Genomic DNA, 22,190 nt, shown 5'->3' on the forward strand with positions numbered 1-22,190 from the left:
GTATGTCAAGGGTAGAGAGGGTGATACGGAAAGGTAACATTCCACAGCAAAGTGATCTGATCCGACCCGTGGGCCACAGTGGGATCCACACTCCAGGTTGAACATGCCGGCGACCCACCTCCACCCATTAATCTCACTCTTTCATCAGAGGTCTTTTATCTCTGCTGGTTTACAGGTTGATAGGTCCTAATGCCTTTTCTCCTCCTCCCCAGTCACCTCTCTGGCTCAACACTGTATTGAATTCATGTTTAGGTTTACCACATAGGACATAAAGCCAATGGATCTTTACAACGATAACCACAATGCACTTTAATCAACAGCCCTTCTTCGTCATTTCAGGGAACGTTATCAAAGAAGTGCATTGATTGGAATTTTCAAAGTTGTCAAAATAAGCATTGGTAATTGAACTTCAACCAGGAAAAAAATCTATTGAAAGGGACTCCGCCTTTGCCGTTTTGCCCTCTATGCATGCTAATTTGCTATTGGGAAATGCTTCAGCCAGTAGCCAGTCACGTTCCTAACCTTGTTCTTAGAGGAGTGATGTTGCAAACCAAAAAGACATCGGAAAACCTTCATACATTCCCCTCGCTGTAAACAGACAATATGAAGACAGACAGAACAGATGCTGATGGCGTTTCTAAATTCATCAGGGCTTAATGGTCTGAGAGAGATGTTTGCTAAATGTGATGAAAACTGTCATTCACCCTGTGAGGTAGTCTCACAGGGGAAAACACATCAAAAACCATGTCAGCCATTTTGTCCAATCTGATTCTTCTTCAGCTTCAATCTCCAGATCAGCTCAGGATGAGAGTGGGAGAGGGTCATGGTTAATCCAATCATCTGTCTGTGTGTCAACACAAGTATAACACAAGTAATACCGCCCACCGGCACAGGACAAAAGGGCTGCAAAGTGGGAGGACTTTTTTCTTCTGAACTGACAGTATGTTTACATGCATATAAGAAACCACATTACGCTGAGAAATCAGGTTACACCACAAATACATACAATATAATAACCTTGTTACTGTAAAATCCACATACACATGCAGCAGGTCAGTAATCAGATTTCTCCCAAACCCCCCACTGTATTTTTGAACCATGACTCCCTTAAGTTTATTAGTGATACAAGGCACTGTTGACTGATTTGTTTTCTACATACATGTGGTACACATAAAGGCACATCAGAAACCCGGCTACGCATGCAAATGCCTAAGAAGTTGACATTTTCTGAGAAAAATGTAGCTGGGAAGATCAGATTTCTCCAATTCCCTGACCAGATGCAGGAAACTGGGTCTCTCATATGTACAACGTTTATGTTCAGGTTACAGCAGAAAGCTGACAGCTACTTCAGAGCATGTCAAATGTGCTGAATGTTAGGTGACTGGCAGTTGGAGCTGAATCATTAGTACAAAGATGAACAACTGTGTTAGAAGATATCCGTTAATTTAATAAAAGCCAATAGAGTATTGCAGGAATGAGTCCTAAAACCTGGAACAATCCGATTTCCTTGTCTAGAAGTCAATGGGTTTTGGTCTGTGGTTAACACAAGCCTACAAGGTTTTAACACTTTCTTCTCCGGCATTAAAGTTTTTACATTTCTTATAAAAAGCTTTGCTAACAAAGTGGCATTTGTGAAGACTATCTTGTTGAACAAAATGTTAATGTATAAAAGTATTATAAACCTTTGTTTGCCACAGAGTTGATTTTCAACAATAATCTGTTTGCACTGTTCCTCGAGCTGCTTATGAAGAGCTAAAGAAATAAAATCAAACTATCTGTCCCACATTGAATTGCATAGATTTTTTGGAATTGCACCGTATTACGTTGAATCAAATTATTGAATCGCACTGCATCGCAATAGTTTCTTCAATGTATTGGATTGTTGGAAGTGCATTTTGATATGTATCGGCCTCAGTGATGTACGTGCACATCCCCACTTAAAAAAACACATTTTCTGCATCACAGATACACACTTCATTTCCATCTTCTTCATTTTGGAATCTATATTATTTCCACACATCCAGTTCCAAATCCAATCTTTTTTTGTGGGGGATACAACGGGCGAGCCGAACCATCAGCCATGGTGAAAGGATTAGGATTTTGGAATGACTGGTTCAAGCTCCCTCTTGTCCCCTTGATCAAACTAAATCAGGAAATCAATATAGGACTGTATGCTGGAGAGAGAGACAGCTTTTTCAAGGATAGTTATCCTGATTCCAGATTATTACAATAATGGAAATTTACCACAAAAAAGTATCTGAGTGTTCTTTATCCTGATACACAATAATATCGTATGTTGTCCCATCTCTAATAGGGACATAAAGTTTAAAACAAATGGGGCAAAGCTGAACTCATGAGGAAAGTAGGAGCTTTTTTTTAACTTGTCAAAAATAAACTATTCATGTGATGCAGTTTTATAAATGGGCTGTTAAATTATAATCAGCTGTCTGGGCAATGCTAATTCAAGCAGGTAAAACATAAAAAATGAACAAAGGTGGAATTTGTTTGGGTCTACTCAGAATGCAGATGGAGCATTATAATTCAAGGCTCATGCTGTGACAAAAACAGATGAGAGCAGCAAGAATCATGACATGGAAGCAAGATTTCATTTTTCCTTTAAAAAAAACTGAATTCAGAGTGATTTTCACTCCTTGCAACTAATGACAGTGTTTTGCTTTTGGATTCTCCAAGGGCTTCCAGTAATTAAGAAACACATTCGTTGCATTAATTTTTGATCCCGACACCAAACGCATGAAATTATTCAGCTCCAATTGGACTGAGAGAAGATAATGAAGTTCCAGTATGACAAAGACAAAATGGAGAGAGACAAAGAGTCAGAAAAAGAGAAAAAGAGCACAAGAGAAAGAGAAAGAGAACAAAGACTCATAGATGGCTAATGAGAAAATCATTACCTCTGTAGCAATCACGACTTCTGTCAAAACCCAGAACAAAACCTGACAGTTTGGTTAAGTCAAATGTTATAGACAATTTCTATTAACAATAAAACACACAAAGCAGATATACAGAGAGACCATGCTCCATAATCAAAGCCTACCACAGGCTCTTTCTGTTGAGTGCAGCACTTTTACCACAGATTCAGATTAAGCCAGTCAGGTCTCAGGATCTGTTTCCATTAAAGAGAGAGAGAGAGAGAGAGAGAGAGAGAGAGAGAGAGAGAGAGAGAGGGCAAGAGCTCAGGGTGTTCTCAAATCCTTCATCCGTTTGTAACAACTCATGTGGGAGCAGAGATTTCCTTCCTTGGTCAGAGATTTTGAGGTAGAATAGCACTTTGTCCTGGAATAAAACTCCTTCAACACTGAAATGTCTTTTGTTCACATTTTTCTGACAACTGACCTCTTGTGGTTGTGTGACTGGTGTCTCTGATAAGCACAGGCAGTTCGTGCTACAAGACTGCTTAGGGAGGTTAAGGTGGATGGACTGTTGTCCATAGCGTCTAATTGTAGCACCAGAAATGCGGTTTTGGTGTGGTTTCCTGTATCTTACGAACAGTCACATGTTCTTCCTTTCCTTCCTGTAAGAATCAGTCTTTCTTGTACGTCTACATGTCCTTATCTCCAAAAACACCTTACAAACTTGAATCTTGAGCGTTTAGAGAGAGCTTGTGAGTCTAGCTTTTCAAAGCATTCGAGCTTTGGTTGTTGCTTAATGAATCACATTCTTTACATGCTCCCCACATTTTTCACCCTAGTCATTGGTCCGCCCCACCCGCCATCAGAAATGGCTCTGCATCCCTCCAGGGGGGCCCGCCTCCCAATTTGGGAACTACTGCCTTGTGGTGGCAGATCAGAAAACTCTCATATGGATTATTTTGGTAATGCATTTTGAAAGCCCCTGCTGAACGCTGTTGTCCTGACGATCGGGACGCCAAACATGACAGAATTTTTTACGACATCAAACATCCAAAAGTAAAAACAACAAGAAACTATGCCTCCTCCGCCATCTGAACGTAGGTTCAGGCCTCTGGGTCTGACCAGCCGTCCCTATGCTTTAAACAGACACATAGTTTCCTATTCACTATGACAAATGATCATCAGTTCAACAGACAACCAGTGGCAAACAGGCTCTCAGTGTCTGTCTGCCTCTATCAAAAAACACATAAGGTCTGAATGCACGCACATACACACAACTGCTGTTTTAAGCCAAACTGCCATATGTTCACATACTGCGGGCCATCATTCACTTTCATACAAACATCATGTTGCGGGACAGGAAGGAGTCTCTTTCCTTCTAAGATTCTTTACATTCTTCTTTAGTAGCAAGGCCCATTTATAGCAAATGGCCTGAGCTAATTCCCATGGTACTGGCTACCAGAAATGGCCTGCTTCACGTAGTTTCACCACAAAAGTCCCTTCCTGAACAAGAACATAGGCTATATCTTCTTATCCAAATAATCGCAGGAATCTTGATAAACAGCCATGTTGCCAAATATATGTGATTTCTGAGCTCTCCTGTCCCTTTGCCAACAGAAACAAAGACAAAGTTCTCTCAATGGGAAAATCTTACAGTTTAGCATTCCTCATTGCCTCATCTACGCCACAGCACCACACAGCAGCTGAGGCTGCAGTATGACAGCAAACTGTTCCTATCCTAGTTAGAATGAATATGAAATAAGGTCTGGAATCAGATGGAGACACAGACCAATGACACATGGAATCAGATGGAGCAAAACTAGACTTACTGCTCAGCGGTTGTTTACCTCCGCCAACCATTGAAGTAGCAGTTTACATCCATGTCCGTCCAGACTCATATTATATATGTGGTGAAGACTTGTAGTGAAGGAATTGAATAAAAAGGGATGAAGAGTATTTTTTGGCTAAATGGAATCACTGTATTGATGATACATATATATGATTCCAGTGAATATACATGTTTGAACTGATTAATGAAAGGTTATCATTGATCTGTTATTTCTAAATGTGAAGCTTCTCACTCACAGAATCGCCATCAGCCAGGCATGCTCCAGTGTGTTGTTTGCAGTCACGTGAATGAGGCAGGAAGTGAAAGGCAGAACGGATGAGATGGAAAGATGAAAGCCCGTACTGTTCTAGTTTTTGTTTACTCATCATGTCGTCCCAGTCAACATGTGTAAAATCTGGTAAATCAGGAAATATGGTCATCAATTCTTATGTCCAAAAATGTGTTTTGTGAGGTCACATTGACTTTTAACTTAACCAAAATCTAATTAGCTCACCATCGAGTCTAAGTAGCCGTTTCGGACGAATTTTAAGAAATTGAATTATTATTAAATAAAATAAAAGTCATGCTGGACCGAGATGAGACGGTGTTACAGAAAACTCAAAAAGATAAATTCATAATGATACTGTATATTCTTAGAGGCTTAATGCTGAAAGTCCTCACTGTATTTAAAGGATGTCATTCCCAGCAACATTGCGTATTTTCTTTTCTCAGATAAAAGCATTTGGAGCTCAGAGACAGTAAATCCCAAAGCTAGGGAAATTAGAAAGTGGTTTCCTTCACCACTCGGGAAATGACAGCCACTCATTTCAGCCACACGGTGGTCTTCTAATTAACATATCCACTTTTTGGTTTATTTTTTCCAAAATCTATACCATGTAATGACTGGCACAAAACACCTAACATTTCTCTGAACCTTTCAGAGAGTCCGTTAACATATGCACCATGTTTTACTGACATCTGGATTCATTTGTGAAATGTGCCTCTGTTATCTTTTATAAATGGGACAATTTTTTGGTTTTTGATATCAACTCCAATACAACACAGAACTTTGGTACAACAAAGTTTCAATAGCTTAATTGAGGAAATACAAAGATGCTTAAACCCATTTTTGTCTATTAAAATATCTACCTCCTGACCAATAAACTGACTGGGTTGATTTATTACACTGTGGCAATGCCAGGCACACTCTATTTCCAGTTTAATAGGTACTCCTAACTAAAATTAATGCAGCACTATTACAACAACAGTCCTACTATAAATCCTCCCTTCAGGAAGGTTATAATATTCAGTTTGTGACAGAACTCTTTTAGAAAGGTATTTTACAATATATAAAACTAAATATTGTGACACTCAACTGAATCAATATTTTATTATACCCCCGTCACAATACTTTAATAAGAAGTTTAAGGGATCCTTATCAAAACTGTTATGTCAGCCAAAATATCTGATTTATTAAAAATCATTATTGCATTGGCATCAGAAATCCAGTATTTAGATAATTGATCTGATTGAAGAATAAGTAAACAAACCTAAGAATCTGAGCAAGCATGTAAATGTCAGTTTATTTTATTTGACACTTGCTACAGACAAATTAAATTCAAAAAGTGATCAGGTTCAATATATAGCCCTACTTATGGTCGACCAGACACACTTTGTCAAGAGAATTTCTTCCTTACATAAATTATTTTATAATTAAATACCTGTCTCTACTCTTCAGTCTGCTTAGGGTTGCTCACTGTGATAGAACTTTACACTCTTTCCTTTGTCACTATTATTAAAATAGCCTGGTTCCTGGCTCCTAACTCTAACGGTTCCCTCGGTGGAAAAATAACCTGAGCCAATCATAGTCTTTTAGGTGGAGCTAGTGAACGAAAAAGTGCCATAAAAATTACAACATGTGTGGATTAGATTAATGCAAATCAACTGAATTAATTTCAAACTGTATTGGAGGGAAGGATACCTCACTTGCTACCAATTTTTAACAAACAAACAGAAAATGGCTAATATGAACACAGTGATGTGAAGAAAAATGCCAATTCAATCTGATTATCAGTCTAGTACTGATGTGTTTGAGAACACTCTTCTGGATCTCAGCAGGTCTCTCAGATAGAATAAATAAAAGAATCTGCCAACCAACCATAGCAGCAACATGTCTGCCACATCAACACAAAGCATCCTGGTGTCTTATCACTTATTCATTAAGCAATGCCACCGCCTCTTGCAGACAATATGCTGGAAAGGTTCCAAAAGCTTAAAGACCATGTGGTTGCTTCACTACAAGGACACGGCTTTAGCTAGCCCACTGCAGTGCACTATAGGTGCAGGTTGAACACTGCTGAACACTCACTGTTACTTTAACTCAAAGGAGCAACCAAGCAGGATTTCCCCTGCCGATACAAACACAACATCCCAGCTATCCTCGGACCTATTGACCGCCTCATCAAGCAGCCGCCTACAACAGCAAACTGAGCGAGAATGGGAGAGAATCAATACGTTATACTGTACAGGGCTGCAAAATAATACCATTACAGTATTCCTGGGACTATAAAAACAATCTACAGGTTGAATTAAAAACTGTTTTGGGATGAGTTTGTGGCAGCATGTAACATAGCTTGCAAGAAAAAAGGTGGCCACTTTTGTACAACAGTGAAGCATCTAGGGTTGGTCAATACAGTAATATTAACTCTAAGACAATACACATTTCACCCGGTTTGCCATACCATTTAAATAATCGATTAACTGTGAAATTAATCGATAATGGAAATCATTTTTAGTTGCAGTCCCATTTCCAACAGCTTCTGGCAGCTGTTTTCAGTCAAAAAGCTCTGATAAACCCCTACCTGCTCCGCGCCAAACAGACCGATAACATTAGAGACTAGCTGGTGAACATAGTGGAGCATTTAGCAGCAAGAAATTAGATACCAATATTATTGCATGAATTATTTTAGCTATATTTTTTTCAAACACAAATCATCAGTGCAACTATATAGAAAATAAGCAAATGAGCTACCATACTCATTAGCAACCAAAAAAGAAAGCACTGCAATATCCATAGTAAATCAACCTCCCTAAATGATACTGTAGATACACTGCCTGCAGTTCCCCAGTTGTAACACATAAAAGCGGTGTTTAAACAGTAAACTGCTCTTAATATGCTGTCTACCTGGCACCTTTACCCACCACATGTCATCCATTTAATTTGAATTTTTTCGCGGGACGGGGGGTGTAGTTTTAGGAATTTTAGGCACGTGCACTATACTGCACTGTGCAGTGCAGGAGAAACAAGGGGACTCCATTCACCAGATCACTGCTCAAAGAGAATGAGAGGAGGCCATAAATGTGGACCAACCTCAACTATCAAACTGTGGACATTTCTAACTGTCCTCTGCCTCTCAAATTAGCTTTCGTTTGACCATTTTTAACAATGCATTTCAAATGAGAGAGAATTTATTCAGTTAGTTTCACCTCAGGACGGTGGGCACAATGTTGTGGGACGGATGTGAAACAAGGCTGGAGCCCTGGGTGTACTCATACAGACAGAATCAGATTGGTGCGTTTGGTTGTGTCTCATTTGGCAGGCCAGAGAAGCTCTGTGATGGCGACTGACCCTGAGGGACGTCTCAGAGATGAGAGGGAAAACCACCATGCTCTACACATGAATATATTACACACCATATGCACCCAGTTAGAGCAGGATAAAAAAAAATCCACTGCAATGCAGCCCTGACAACATCTGGCCAAAAAGACCTTGATGAATAATTTTTGTGAAAAATACAGCATATAAAACTGTGGTGTAGACCTGAAACTGGGCCAGAAATGTCACCAGCTCCCTAAAATTCACTTGTTTTCATCCTACCTCATCAAAGCCGCTGTCCTCTTTCTTGAAAGCTGCAAAGAGAAGAAAGGAAGAGAGAATCAGACACTGCCTGTATTGACATCTTTTGAAGAATGAACAAAATAAAAAAAAGTCTAATGGTAGAAATGCAGCACAGGAACTTGTCACCATGCTGAAATTTGTCAGGAATTCATCCTGAGCTCATTAAAGCAGCACAGGTCTAGGTTTGGGGTGAGCTGAAGAGGAGTTCACTAGTCAAGGTGACAACTCACTTTTCTCATGGAGTTTCATCACAGCAGGGCAGAAAGTAACACTAGCAGAGTTGGAAAGATTACTAATGTATTATACCCAAATAAGAAATGTTCACTTTTATGAGTTAGGGTAGAAAAGTCATAAAAACTAGGGCTGTGTTTTGGCAAGAATTTGGTGATAAGATACGTATCACGATACAGGGGTTACGATTCAATGTAATCCGATATATTGCGATAATGTTAGCAAGGTCATATATTGGAATTTCTTTTTGTAATATCTAATTTTAGGAACGGTTTTTTGTTTACAACACTTCTAAATGCTGGGGATTAAACACACAAATCGATACAATATCTCAAAACAAAATTGTGATACTCAATTGTATCGATATTTTTCCTTCAAAGAAACCTGGGGGTTCTAAAACCTTTGTAAAGAGAGCTCATTTGATCATATTTTAGTTTTCTACACTGTTGAATCAAAAATAAAATGTTAAAGTTTATTATTATTAAAAAGATAATAAATTATTAAAATACTAAACACAAAGGCATCATCATCTTCTGTTCATTTTAACTAGGTAATAATCTTATCTGTAATGTTGCTGGAAGTCTTTTGCATGACATCTGCTTGAAAGAGTAACCCTTGGTATAACAACACATACTGACGTTCATGACAGCCCAGCCTTGATATACAGCACCGTGGTTGTGAAAAGCCTCCTTCAATAATAAGGCCATGCAGCTGAAAAACTCCATAAAAAGCTAGTAACCTTGAGTTTAGAATATTTTATCACAGGTTCATGTTCCCGAGATAAACAATGAATCTGCACACTCAAAATGAACATTAACCATGATGAATAATACCAATACTTTGGACTTAAAGAAACCTACACTTCCATGTGTTTGCATATGTCCTTTGTACTCTGCACCATTGCACCGTTGTCTTACTGTCTACAAATGTTATTACTGTATATGTATGCATACATGGCAATAAAAGTGATCCTGATACCGTGATTATGAAGTGGTTTGTTTTGATGCTGAATTTTTAGAGATGGGAATCATCCAGTTCCAGTTAAGAAAGAGTCAGAGATAATTAAACAGTTGTGTCACTTCTGAAAACCTGTGTAGACATACCTTTTTTCCAAACAAAAAATGGATCAGGAATCAACAAGGGAATTGAATCTTTATTAATATTACTCATTAGCTCCAGGTTGAGCTGGCAGACTTGTCAACAAACATGGTCCATTTAAGGTCATACTCTAAGCAAAAGTTTAGGTTTTTTGAATTGGGGTTGTATGAGGTACTAATCCATAGTCCCTGTATGACAGCAAGGTAAAGCAGTGAAAATATTCTAAATATAGTGAACGTGGGCTCCCAGTTAGCCCAGTCGGTAGAGCTGGCGACCCACATACGGAGTGGCCCGGGTTCGAATCCAACCTGTGGCCCTTTGCTGCATGTCATCCCCTCTCTCTCCACCTACCCTTCTTGTCTCTCTACAGCTGTCTCTATCAATAAAGCCAACAAAAGGCCAAAAATATATAGTGAATTTTTTTGGTTTTTTTTAGGTGCCTGAAATACAATACAGCAATACAATATGTATCATGATACAGGATACTGCTGTCCCCACACACAGCAGCATATTGTTTAACTTACTGGTACTCTTATCTGCTTCTCCAAAGCAGGGACGCACTGACTGCCACCTACTGTAGGTAATGCACAGACTATGGGACTATGGGACGAACTACCTCATAAAACCCAACTTAGCTACAAGCGTTAGTTTATCTACCCATTGGCTATGTGACACTGCATCTTGCACATCATAGGTAACCCCTGAGAGAGAAGTGATGCTGCTGTGTGGTCTCTATTTATGGGTTTTTTCCCCACATAAAGGTGTGTCATAATCTCCCACATAACTGTTCTTCTGAAATAGTAGACCTTCAGATATTATCCGTGTACGTTATGTTACGTTATGTTGTATGTTATGTTTAAGTGCAGGCAGAAAAGAAACCGCAAGAAAAGCCCTGCAATTCCAGAAAGCTTCAAAAAAATAAAGCATATAAAAGGTTATTCAATTATTTGGTACATCTACATCCACCCTGACAATCCACTGTGTTCTACTGCAGGGTAAGACAGTAATAGTATTTGACATCAATATCTTTCATATTCATGAGGAGGAAGGGGAATAAACTGTTTGTTTCTGCAGCTTTGATTTCTGAATCACTCTCCCGAAGCTTGTGGAGAGAATTATTAACAGGCAAATGGTGATTTTTCAGTTATTAACTCCTTGCCGTGATTATGTTGTCTAATGAGAGAGGCAGTGCAGACGGCTAAAAGACAGAGGGCTCCGGGGACTGCTTCATGGCAAAATGACTTTTTCATGTCAGAGTGAGTGTTTGGAAGCATTGTCAGCCCAGCCACTGAGCCATTAAACTGCTGCTTCCTTCTCCTCAGAGGGTCAGCACACGCGTTCCCCAAAGACTTCCCAGACACTCCAGACAGCATCATCACAGTCTGCGAATCCAAGCTCAATACAATGGATTAGACTGCAGGTAGACAATAAAGCCTCTGCACTGGCTGATGGGTAAGAGTTAGTGCTCATTGAACAAGAAAGGCATTCTACATTGTCAAGTTCAGTTTTTTTAAATTAAAATAATCTTCATATTTTTTTGAATATTACTTAAAAAATATATATTTAATCGATTCTAAATGCTGTAGTTTGTATAGTGAATCAACCCCTTTTTCACATTTAAATTTAACTAGACATTGCTGGAGCTAAAGCATTTGAGAAAAACAATTCATGTTGATTTTTTTAACCAATATTTAAATTTAAATTGCTATTGTTTTCTATATATTAAACTACAGTCCTGTATTTGTGCTCTACATAGCTTTATATAACTAAATCATTATCACATATATCTTGTTGAACTAGCCTACAGCTTGTTGTTGTTGTTGTTGTTGTTGTTGAGTAAACAAAGCTAGTTTTCCCGAATAAAATGTACCAATTTAGCTAACATAATAAAGGCTTATGATATTAAAATTCAATTCAAATGTGTCATTGTACTTATTGATAACAACTACAACTGAGTCATGTCTGACGATATTTACACTGACCATTGCTAACGATAGCATCTGTAAACTGTAGCCACTAACAAAGCTAACATGAGCGCTTAGAAGTTCCACAGTTCCGACAACCAAGACTTTCTCTGTCGTCATCTTGCTAATTCACTCTTTGTTAATTCGCTACAGCTGCATACATTTTCCAGCGACAGTTAGCTAGCGAACATAGGCCACTGGCTAAAACCTTCTTTTTTCACAGCTCGCACTGTTAATGATAGAAATTATAATAGTGGTCTACGCCATCCACAATGCACTTTTTCAGGCAACTCGTAGAGATTGCGATATTTAATGTCCTCCTACTTCTGTTTCCAAACCTCACATAACCTCACGGACTAGCGGTTCTGCGCAACGTGAACAAATCACCGACATCAATAAAGCTGATCGACATGACAGCGCTCCAAAAGTGACACCAAAACATCTCTATCGCCCCCTGGTGGCTGACTGCAGAATAGGTCATAAAGCCCACTGCCTCCATGTTAGCTGGTTAGTTACTGGCATTTTAGATAGTTCTTATCATGCTGATGTGAATGTTAATTTCTCTGATAAGTTTGGTTTTAATTAGTTCAATTTAGTATAATGTGATGCTATAAAAAGGGGGTTTCACATTATGATTGACAGCTGACTAGAACTAACTAGAACTATGTTGATAGTTTCTTCACATGGTTCTTCCTCGGTTGACGTATTAAGAACAATGCAATTTAATTGTGAGTACTTTATATTATTATTTTATGATTATGTTCTCATTTGGTATCATTTTAGAACTTCAAATTAACAATTTTAAACTTGTATCTTAAATGAAAATTGAGAAAATGAATTAAAAAGATTTAAATTTAGATCGTGGATAGTGTTTGCGATTAAATAGATTGAATTTTTTTGGGCCAGATCACCCACCCCTTCTTGTAGGATGTGAGAAGAACAATACCCATCTCAGATCTATGTGTTCGCTTAGCTTAACATAAAGACAGTACAGCTGTGGTATTACAGGGGCTTCATGCTGTAATTGTTTCTTGAACAGACACAGAGCTGCATAGAATCCATCCTCTCATCTTTACTCTTAGCAAGACAGAAAATAAGCATATTCTTATATATTCTCAAAAAAAGTCAGTTGTTCATGTGATAATATTTCACATGCAAAGAGACAATCACAAGAGAAAATGCAACTTCATACGAAAGATGTTAAAATGTATCCACTATCTACCTACCTACCTACCTACCTACCTACCTACCTACCTACCTACCAGTCTACCTCCCGTCTACCACCTGTCTATCTATGTATTTGTGCTGAAGGATAGCATTCAGTGAAGAATGTGTACCTGTCAAAACAATCAGATTTTAATGCTGGGGAGAAGCCGTCAGAGCACTCTTGTTCACTGCAAGTAATTAGTATACTATATTTATTTCCAGACAGAAAAGGAAAGAATCACTTTTTGAAAGAAAAGATGAGAGGGAGACAAGAGATAAACTATTACACAGGGAAAAGAAGACTGTTTTGTCCAAACTCACTGTAAAAAAAGACACACACTCCTGCTTTAAAACCCATAACACCTCATTACTGCTTCTACAGCTTTTCACGCCACGTCTCTCACTTGAAGGAATTTGCCTTTTGATCAGAGTTGTATGGAAAACATTAAGAAGCCAAGCCTGTCTCTCATACTCTACAGAGAAGGTGTTTTCATTGGTAAATTAACATCAAGGATGTGCTGTTAAATCCACCTAAGTAACTTCACCCAATGTTTTATCTGCAATATAGACCAAGCTCTATATCCATTAGGTTTATTTATAGCTTTATCTATTTGTTTATCCAGGCAAATTTAGTGAGTACTAAAGCTCTTCTCTAGGAGCGTCTTACTTCCTCCTCACATAGGTAGACTGCCTCCTCAATATTTCTAGAAACGCCTTTGATTGTGCCAATGGAAATTAGGCCAGAGTGTATGGTTGAAGCATGGCTTGGAAGTAAGGAGAAGTTCCCCTCCTACCCTGTAAGCTGGCCAGTGCCTGAAATGGGCCAATATTCACCAATACTGAGTACCGGCACTTCTGATCATTGTCCACAAGATAACCCTTACTTCTTACAGAGTACCGCCACTGGTGAGCATGACTGTACCGACCACTGAGGTCCCTGGGATCTGGATCTCAACAGAAGTTGTGATATATTTTCCTAAAAACACTTTGATACCCCTTCAAACCTCCTCCTAATGTTCAGATTTTGGGCCGGTGTATTTCTAAAATCCTGCGTACAGTAATGCTGGTGAGTTACTCCTGCATAACTATATCCTTAAAAAAAAAGGACCTAAGGAACTAGGGTTAGGCTTATGCTGAGTTTAGGGTTAGGGTTGTACTAAATTAGGGTACTGGCACCTTTTTGGGTTCAATTCAGGCACTGAAGCTAGCACCAGAGTTTTAAAGTGCTGTAGTCAAGACCTTTGTTGAGTCCAAGACAAGGACTAGTTGAGACTGAGTCGAGACCAAGTCCAAAGAGGTTTGAGTCAAAGTCAAGTCCAAGTACAAAAAGATTCAATATCAAGTCAAGACGAGTCCAAATGAGAGAGACAGTCAAGACAGAGACAGAAAAAAATATCTTTTTCCATTGTCACTGAGATGAGTTTTGGCAGCCAGGCATGCGATTGCAAGTGACATTGATTGGTTTTGTTTTGGAGGAATTTACTTCAGAAAAAAACGCTCCACAGGTACACCAGCTGTTTTTCCCGACACACTTTGCCAGGGTGTATTTTTAAACGCTGAGGCCTGACGCGATGATTCTCTGTATGACCGTGTGGATGTACTTTTCATATTAGGTACGATTGCCCTACCTCTTCACTCCCCGCTACTCAGCCTTCACATTACTAATGTTAGAAAAGCCCACTGTTCACAAGATCCCTCATTGAACCATTGTTGACACCACCTTTTCAAGGTCAGCTGAGTTGTGTCCTGGTACGACAAACAGTGTTTACAATAATCAAACAAATTGGACTTTGGGGTCAAGTGTACTTGGGTCTGGGTCCTGGTCCCTGATGTGAAAGCCTCATTAATCACACATTCACATCTTGCAGCTCAGGCTACACTCTGATCTGATGGCCACTCTGCACCTCCTCAGGAGCAGTTGTGGGTTAATTACCTTGCTCAGGGGCACCTCAACGGCAGTAATGCTCTCTTAATTTACTTCACAACGCAGATTTATCACGCAGGTCCGGGTATCGGACTGAGTTTTCAGTCACGACCGCAGGAAAACAATTATTACGTTGAGAAGGGGGCCATGAAGAAAGCCCCAGATGAAATCATTATTTTTGATGTCCCACATGTCCCTGACCAATGGGGTCACAGGACATTTGTATGATTTGATATGCTTTTAATAAAAATGTATGAAAGGGGGTTTGAGACATTGCATTACTTCCACATAATCTATCTGTGGCTTTCTTCATGATCTTGAAAACACGACCTGCGCCCTCACTTTCACGTGACAAACTGACAGCTCTCTAAGACTGGCTCATGAGGAACAAACCTGGGCTCACAATTCAGAAAAGAGCCAGCATCAGTCCATTAACCAGGTTTGAAGTGGTTATAATGAAAACATCCACAATGCACAGAGCCATAAGTTGACACGTGACTCAGCCCTGCCCACTGGGACCCGTTGGATCAACACTGTTACAAGGACATAAACAATAAAGCTGGCTCTTTAATGCGCTTTGTTAAAGCATCCGTGGAGCCGAGCGAGAGCCCGATCGATGCTCAGATGTGTTGATTTAGATGGGAGGAAAGATGGCCAATAGGAGATGAGCGTCCGCACAGCAGAAAAGTCAATGCCAATCTTTCTTCTCCCGCAACATCGACCCGAACTCACTTCTGTTCATTCCTCATCTTTTCCTACAGGCTGCATCCAGCTATTCATTCTCTACGCACGCTGCTTCAAAGGCCACTGAACCCTGTGACGATGCCAAGGCACTCTGCATGTGTGTGTGCAGCAGGATGTGTGTGTATGAGAGAGGGAAATAAGAGAAAGATTAAATGAGATATGATGGGTGCACCTTGACAACCAGTGATGTGATTGGATGTTCGCTATGGTTTTTTTCCCCCACAGATTCACGTACAAGGTTACTTAAGAACTAGAACTATATTTAAAAACTGGAAGTGGGAAGAGATGATGATGATGATGACGACGACGACGACGACGACGACGACGATGAGGATGCAGGGATTTAACTCTAACACACATTCTGCACAAAACCATCACCCATACTTTTCATAACATTGATGAATTTAAATGTACACAGTAAAATAGGATTTGATCCATCAGTTGGTGAGCTGACAGATAATTAAGCACCGCAGTTTTTCAATCAAACGTGGACTGCTTCCAGTTGTCAAATGTGAAAATATGCAGCTTTTCTTTGTTTTTATGACTGAAAACTGTTTTTTGTTATTTTGTTTTAGGCTGTTGGTAAATCTGAAGAAGTCAAGTTGGGAAATTGCCTTTTGCCTTTAAAAAAAACAAAAAACAGTTTACTGATATTTTATTGGCCAATAAACAATAAGAGGCATTACACTGTATGCACCGACTGGGCCAATACCAATGTTTAAAATAACAATTTATCCAATAGTTATCTACTTTTAACATGCTCAACATCGCTTCTCACGTCACCTTGGGTTCTGGGAAACACTGATCGACATTTTCTTTTTTTATACCATTTTCAGACATTTTAAGGACCATTTATCCATTAATATATAATAATGAAAATAATGGGTTTGGAGCCCTCAGATTGTGCCACCTTTTTATGAAATAATGAATAAATGATACCGGTTTTACATTCCTTACTAAAGAACAGTTGAGCTGAAATGTATTAATGTGGTATGTATTAATGGATGATGACAGATGTTTGAGACTGTGGTGCCATTACAGAGTTTGTCCACAAGTTGGCAAAACCAAATACAAGGGATCCTTATCAGCAATACTTGTATATATTGTGGTATGAAAAAAACGGCTAATGGCTCAGTTGTTCACAAAAAATGAACCAACAACTTTCTTGATAACTGATTAATCCTAGAAGTCAAACACTGCCTTGTTTATTTGTTTGGTTTTATGGGACAGTAAAGTGAATTTCTTGGACTACCGGTCAGACAAAACAAGCAACTTGTGAAAATAAGTGAAATAAATGTGAAATCATTTTAGTTTAGCTCCTCCTGGTTTCACCTCCAGACTCTAACTGTAGAGTCTATAGTTTTTATTACCTCTAGTGACAGAAAAAAGGCAGTTATTTTCCTAAAATAAGTCTGAATTTATGCTGAGGTCATACAGACTGAACTGATGATGATGATGATGATGATATTTATGAAAGACTGTGACCTGAGGATCAGAATCAAGCTCAAATTCAGCAGCAGGTTTCCATGTTTGTATGTATCACAGCCACTGTCCTCAGAACTCTGTCTGAGCTTTAAAAGCAGTTCTGCTGAGAGAAATGTGGACAGGCCGAGTGAATGTGGCTTTTCCATGGCTGCTAACCCCAACTGGGACCAGACATCACCTCAGAAGGAAGCAGCAGTCTGTGCTGCTGCTGCTGGAGACATTTCTCAACTGGGATTTTTCTGCACAAAGAGCTGGAAAATAAAAACACGTCCCGTTACTCACCGATACTCCTGAAACTCTCGGACAAAGTTCTCCTCAACTTTTTCATTTTGCCGATTTTCTCCGCGGGCTGGGAGGCTGGCATCAGGTCGCACATTTCTTCTTTTTTCTCCACCGAGTTTGTGGCAGCGGACTGGCAGCGGACCGGCTGTGGTTTGAAGCGGGGAAGGAGGACCCGGTGTTCAGTGAGCGCTGCGGGGCTTCTTCAGCCCAGCTGCAGCGCGCTGGCAAACAGGAAACGTAGCCTCAGCGGCTCTCTCATCAACTAGAACTGTAACAACAAATGCCTTCTTGAGATTTCCCCAAGAATGCAACTACATTTCCAAAGATGCGATGAAAGTCCGCGCTGAAGCAGAGGCATCCAAACCGGAGACCGTGCGTAATTCTCTGCGCCTTTCCGCTGCGTCTTCGAGCCTCACGAGCAGCTCTGGGTCGGACTTCTTTCTTTCTTCTCTCAGCGTCCCAGTTGCTCCCTGCTCCACCGCAATCGAGATGTCATTTTTGGGATTCTCTCTCTGGTTTCGACCCCGAGACCCCGCCCTGGATGCGAGGATTGGACGACTCCCGGGGAGCACCGCGTTTCTATTCGTCCCGGAGGCTGGCTGTCAAAGAGCCAGCGCCGCCCCGTAATGTGTTGCAGGAGGAGGAAGATTTCTTTTTTCACATTGCTGTCAGCGCTCCTGCTTGAGACTGCTGCCCTCTGCGAGACCCCGTCATTGTGCGCAGGGTCGAGGTGTTCCCCAAACACCAGCCCCATCCGCGGGGCTCCTGGTTTCATGTGGCTCTATCTGAGCTGATGTTTAACATTCACCAGGGCTCTGATGTGATCTATCTCATAGAATGGAGATACATGACTGAATCTGTGTGCTGATGTACACTAACAGTTATTCTTGCTCTTTTAGTGAATATATTTTACAGCCAGAGGTGTATCCAGACTTTATTGACTGGGGTGGCTCAGGTGGGGCATTAACTTATGCAGGGGTGGCATGAATGCTGAAGAAAGGAATGGAAAGGTATGTGCGCACACACGTCATATTTACCATTTCTCATACACTGATGTTACAGTATCCTACAGTTTCTGTTCATCCCTGTGTTTAAGATTGGAAAAACAAATACTATATAAATATATATATATTTTCCTGGTTCTTTATGCCTTTAATAGATAGAGACAGCTGAATGCAGACAGGAAAGCATTGAGAGAGAGAGATGACATGCAGCGAAGGGCCACAGGCTGGAATCGAACCGAAGCTGCTGCAGGGTTCAGGTTTAGTACATAGGGAGCAAACTGCACCAGGTGAGCTACTGGGGCACCCCTGAAAACATAACTGTATCTACAAATCACAACACAACAGAGTGGTGCCAGAGTACAAATGTAATATAAAGCTTTCATCCTTCCTCAAGTGGGGTTAGGTAAGTAAGGGTTAGGATTACATACATAAAATAAAACAATGCACATTCAAGAATACAGTCACTGTAGAAATGACCTAGACAAATCAAATAAATAAGTCTGTGTGGACAAAGTGAAAAACTGCGAATCTACAAGAAAGGTTAGAAAATGTGCTACAGTGGAGTGTAAAAGAGCTACGAGCTGCCTCTTGCAGCCCAGGATACACTTACCAACCCTGCAGGGCATTTAAAACAGTGTAATTCACCTCTTCCTGTGTTGGCTTGCACAACACTTTTTATAATAATATATTTTAAAACATTTTATTTAAACAGTTGGTTTGAACCAAGCATGAACCTACTGTGACGCCACCCATTGGTTTGTGGAGTACCGTTGTCGTCACCATGTCGGTTTTTCAGAGCCAGCGATGGTGACTGCGAGTGGAGCTGCTCTTATTGGCTGTGCTTGGTTTTGACTCATCCATAGCAGGAAATTATAGCAATTCGCCTCGTCATGCATGATCTCGTGTTCCAGATAAACAGTACACTGAAATATGTTTGTAAAAAGATTTTAGGAGAGAAATAGTCAACACAGTAACAGAATCTTATATATCTGATCAGCACTGCCTAGTTTGACAGTTTGATCTGAGTTTGGTGTGTTGAGCTGGACGGACTCACTGACAATGATCACAAGGTAGCCCCGCCCTAAAGCATACCCTGCTTTATGATCTATTTTACTCTAAATGGGACCATCATTTACTAAATGAACATCATGTTGTATGAGCTCTTTAGGAAACTGTTTACTGAGCTCATAAATCAAGTCAGAAGTCAGCTCATTTCTACATAAGACTCAATATTATCAGACTTCTGATAGTAGTGGTTTGAAATAAGGTCCTGGCTCTCACTGGTCATAGTTTAGCATACTGGGGTGGCCAGGTGTCATTACTATACCATGATTGTGTACAGAATTGTACCCTCATTTGTATCTGCTCTGGCCCTTTTTTTTTTTTTTTTGTACAAAGACAATATCCAACAGCCCATTCCTGCCACAATAATATCAAATTTTTCTCAGTTCACTTCCAATACAGTATATAGTTGGGATTAAAGCGAGCTCTGGGATTAAAGACGATATCCAAACCCTGCATCAATAATCTAAATCCTGCAGCAGCGAGCTCATGAGCGCCTCTCTGCCTCTGTCATGTGTCTTTATGTGCAGACTGGCATCTTCGGTCTGATCATGTCTGTACTGCAGTCGCCACAGCAGCTGCATGAGTAATTCAGAGGCATCGAAAGAACAATGGTGTAGAGCCGTGCATGTATACCATAATACGTCTCTGTGTTTGATCTGGTCCTCGGTTTAACTGCTAGAGACCAGCACGGCCTAGAGACACCTCTGGAATGTTTTCATACTGCCGCCTAATTACTTTGACTGGAGCACACTGATAATTGAGACTAATGTACAGCTTCATTAGTTTGAATTGGTCCTTCATTATAGAGTGTTTGTTAATGATGCATGCAGACAGTTTACATTAATTGAACAGAACACCTCCACAGTCTGAGAAAAAGTGTCTTTATGGAGAGAATTAAAGGCAGCAAAAGCTACAGGGCTGATGTTAGAATGCCGAAGAGAGGGTTCTAAAGAGCATTAGAGATGCTGGTGAGGTAAGTTTGCACACTGGAGGCAACAGATGGCACTGAGGTAACTGCATTTGAGGAACCCAGGAAGCCAGTCAGGTGATGTAAATAGAGAAAGCTCCTGTGGTACTGTAACGTCCCCCCAGAGGCTATTTTAAAGGAATCAATGAGAAGAGCATCTTCACTGGTTAGACACAAAGGTTGAAGGAGGCACACCACTAACGTCTTTGACCGGACACGTTTTTGTCTGCAAAATTAATCTCAGCAGTCATTTGTAAGGTTATGAGTATAATGCTACTTTTATTAAAAATTCTTTATTTTGGGACAGCAGTTCATATTACAGAACAAAATTTTTTTTCAGACTTAAAGATCCCTTCCAGACATGTATTATACATATACAAATAGTCTGCTTAGTACAGTAATGTGTGTCTGATGTGTGTTCATTTCCACATTAAAACCCTTAAAAAGTAATCTCCTCCTTCTACCTCATTATGAATTCCAGAATCTGTGAATATGTAAATGTTGTTCATTTCTAAAGTGTTCCTGCTGGACACAAGATGTCTCCTACTTCACTGTAAAGTCCATTCTCAGTGGATGTGCACTGGTGGCTTCAAGTTTCTACATCACACTGTACAAGTTGATACTGGACCAGGACTGACTTCCTAACTATTTGTAAAATCAGATGTTCAATGAGCACAGAGAAACTTTCCACCTTCAGCAGATGAATGTGAAAACATCCTTCTAGAGTCAAACTCTGCACAGACAGCATTCAAACAGCACACTGTAGGGACAAGGGGAAACACTGATTTTTAAAGAGGAGGGGGGCTTTAAAATTAAAAACTCCATACATTTTGGGTGAGGTAAAGTGTGTGCACAAGAGCAATGAAGAGCATGTTGGGGAGACTTGAGAAGAAGTAATATAACAATTGAAGAGGTCTGGTACAATCAAACAGCATTACAAGGTCTGTCCATAAGGGCCTTACATACTTAACCCACTCACTCGGTCCAGAATTTAAGAAACCCCTTTTTTAAAAGGAAGAGAGAAAGTAATCTTTTCCATAACATAAATGTAATTTACTGTATCTATACATTGTTACTTTTAAAGGTCCAGTGTGTAACATTTAGGAGGATCGACTGTCAGAAACTGAATATAATTTTCATAGGTATGTTTTCATTAGTGTATAATCACCTGAATATTGTGTTTTTGTTACTTTAGAATGAGCTGTTATTATCTACAGAGGAGTCTGCCATGTTGAACTGGTGAACAGAATGGACAAACCAAACACTGACTCTAGATAGGGCGTTCCGTGGCCACCGTAGTTTCTCACTTCACAACCCATTCTCTTCTGCAGGTTGTCAAATACAGATGCAAGCGGTGTTTAACTGGTTGCAATCTGCAACTTCACCACTAGATTCCACTAAATCCTACACACTGGTCATTTAAGCAGCTCCTCTTTAACTGGGGTCCTGGAGGACCGAGGCTCACAAACATACTTACCTGGGTGCCTGGGTAGCTTACCTGGCTCCCTATGTGCCGGGGCTGCTGGGTCCTTGCTGTGGCTGTGGGTTCAGGTACGACTTAGGGCCCTTACCTGCGTGTCATCCCCCCTCACTCTCCCCCTTTTCCTTTCTCTAGCTGTCACTA

The 22,190-nt window shown here is 40.1% G+C and overlaps 1 protein-coding gene across 2 annotated transcripts in view; it reads right to left on the bottom strand.

The window, feature by feature from the left end:
- Positions 1-18,031, bottom strand: part of cdk14 (cyclin-dependent kinase 14) — a 207,339-nt gene extending 189,308 nt beyond the window's left edge. Inside the window, exons 1-2 of one of the 2 annotated variants that reach the window (XM_051407317.1) lie at positions 17,531-18,031; positions 8,576-8,607 (exon numbers count right to left, since the gene is read on the bottom strand). In XM_051407317.1, coding sequence (XP_051263277.1) covers positions 8,576-8,607; positions 17,531-17,624 — 126 coding nt within the window. In that variant the 5' untranslated portion in view covers positions 17,625-18,031. The remainder of the gene's footprint in view (positions 1-8,575; positions 8,608-17,530) is intronic. The other variant, XM_051407316.1, reaches the window with a different exon arrangement.
- Between the last annotated feature and the right edge of the window lie 4,159 nt (positions 18,032-22,190).

The sequence above is a fragment of the Dicentrarchus labrax genome, unplaced genomic scaffold, assembly GCF_905237075.1.
Source record: "Dicentrarchus labrax unplaced genomic scaffold, dlabrax2021, whole genome shotgun sequence".
Classification (NCBI taxonomy): domain Eukaryota; kingdom Metazoa; phylum Chordata; class Actinopteri; family Moronidae; genus Dicentrarchus; species Dicentrarchus labrax.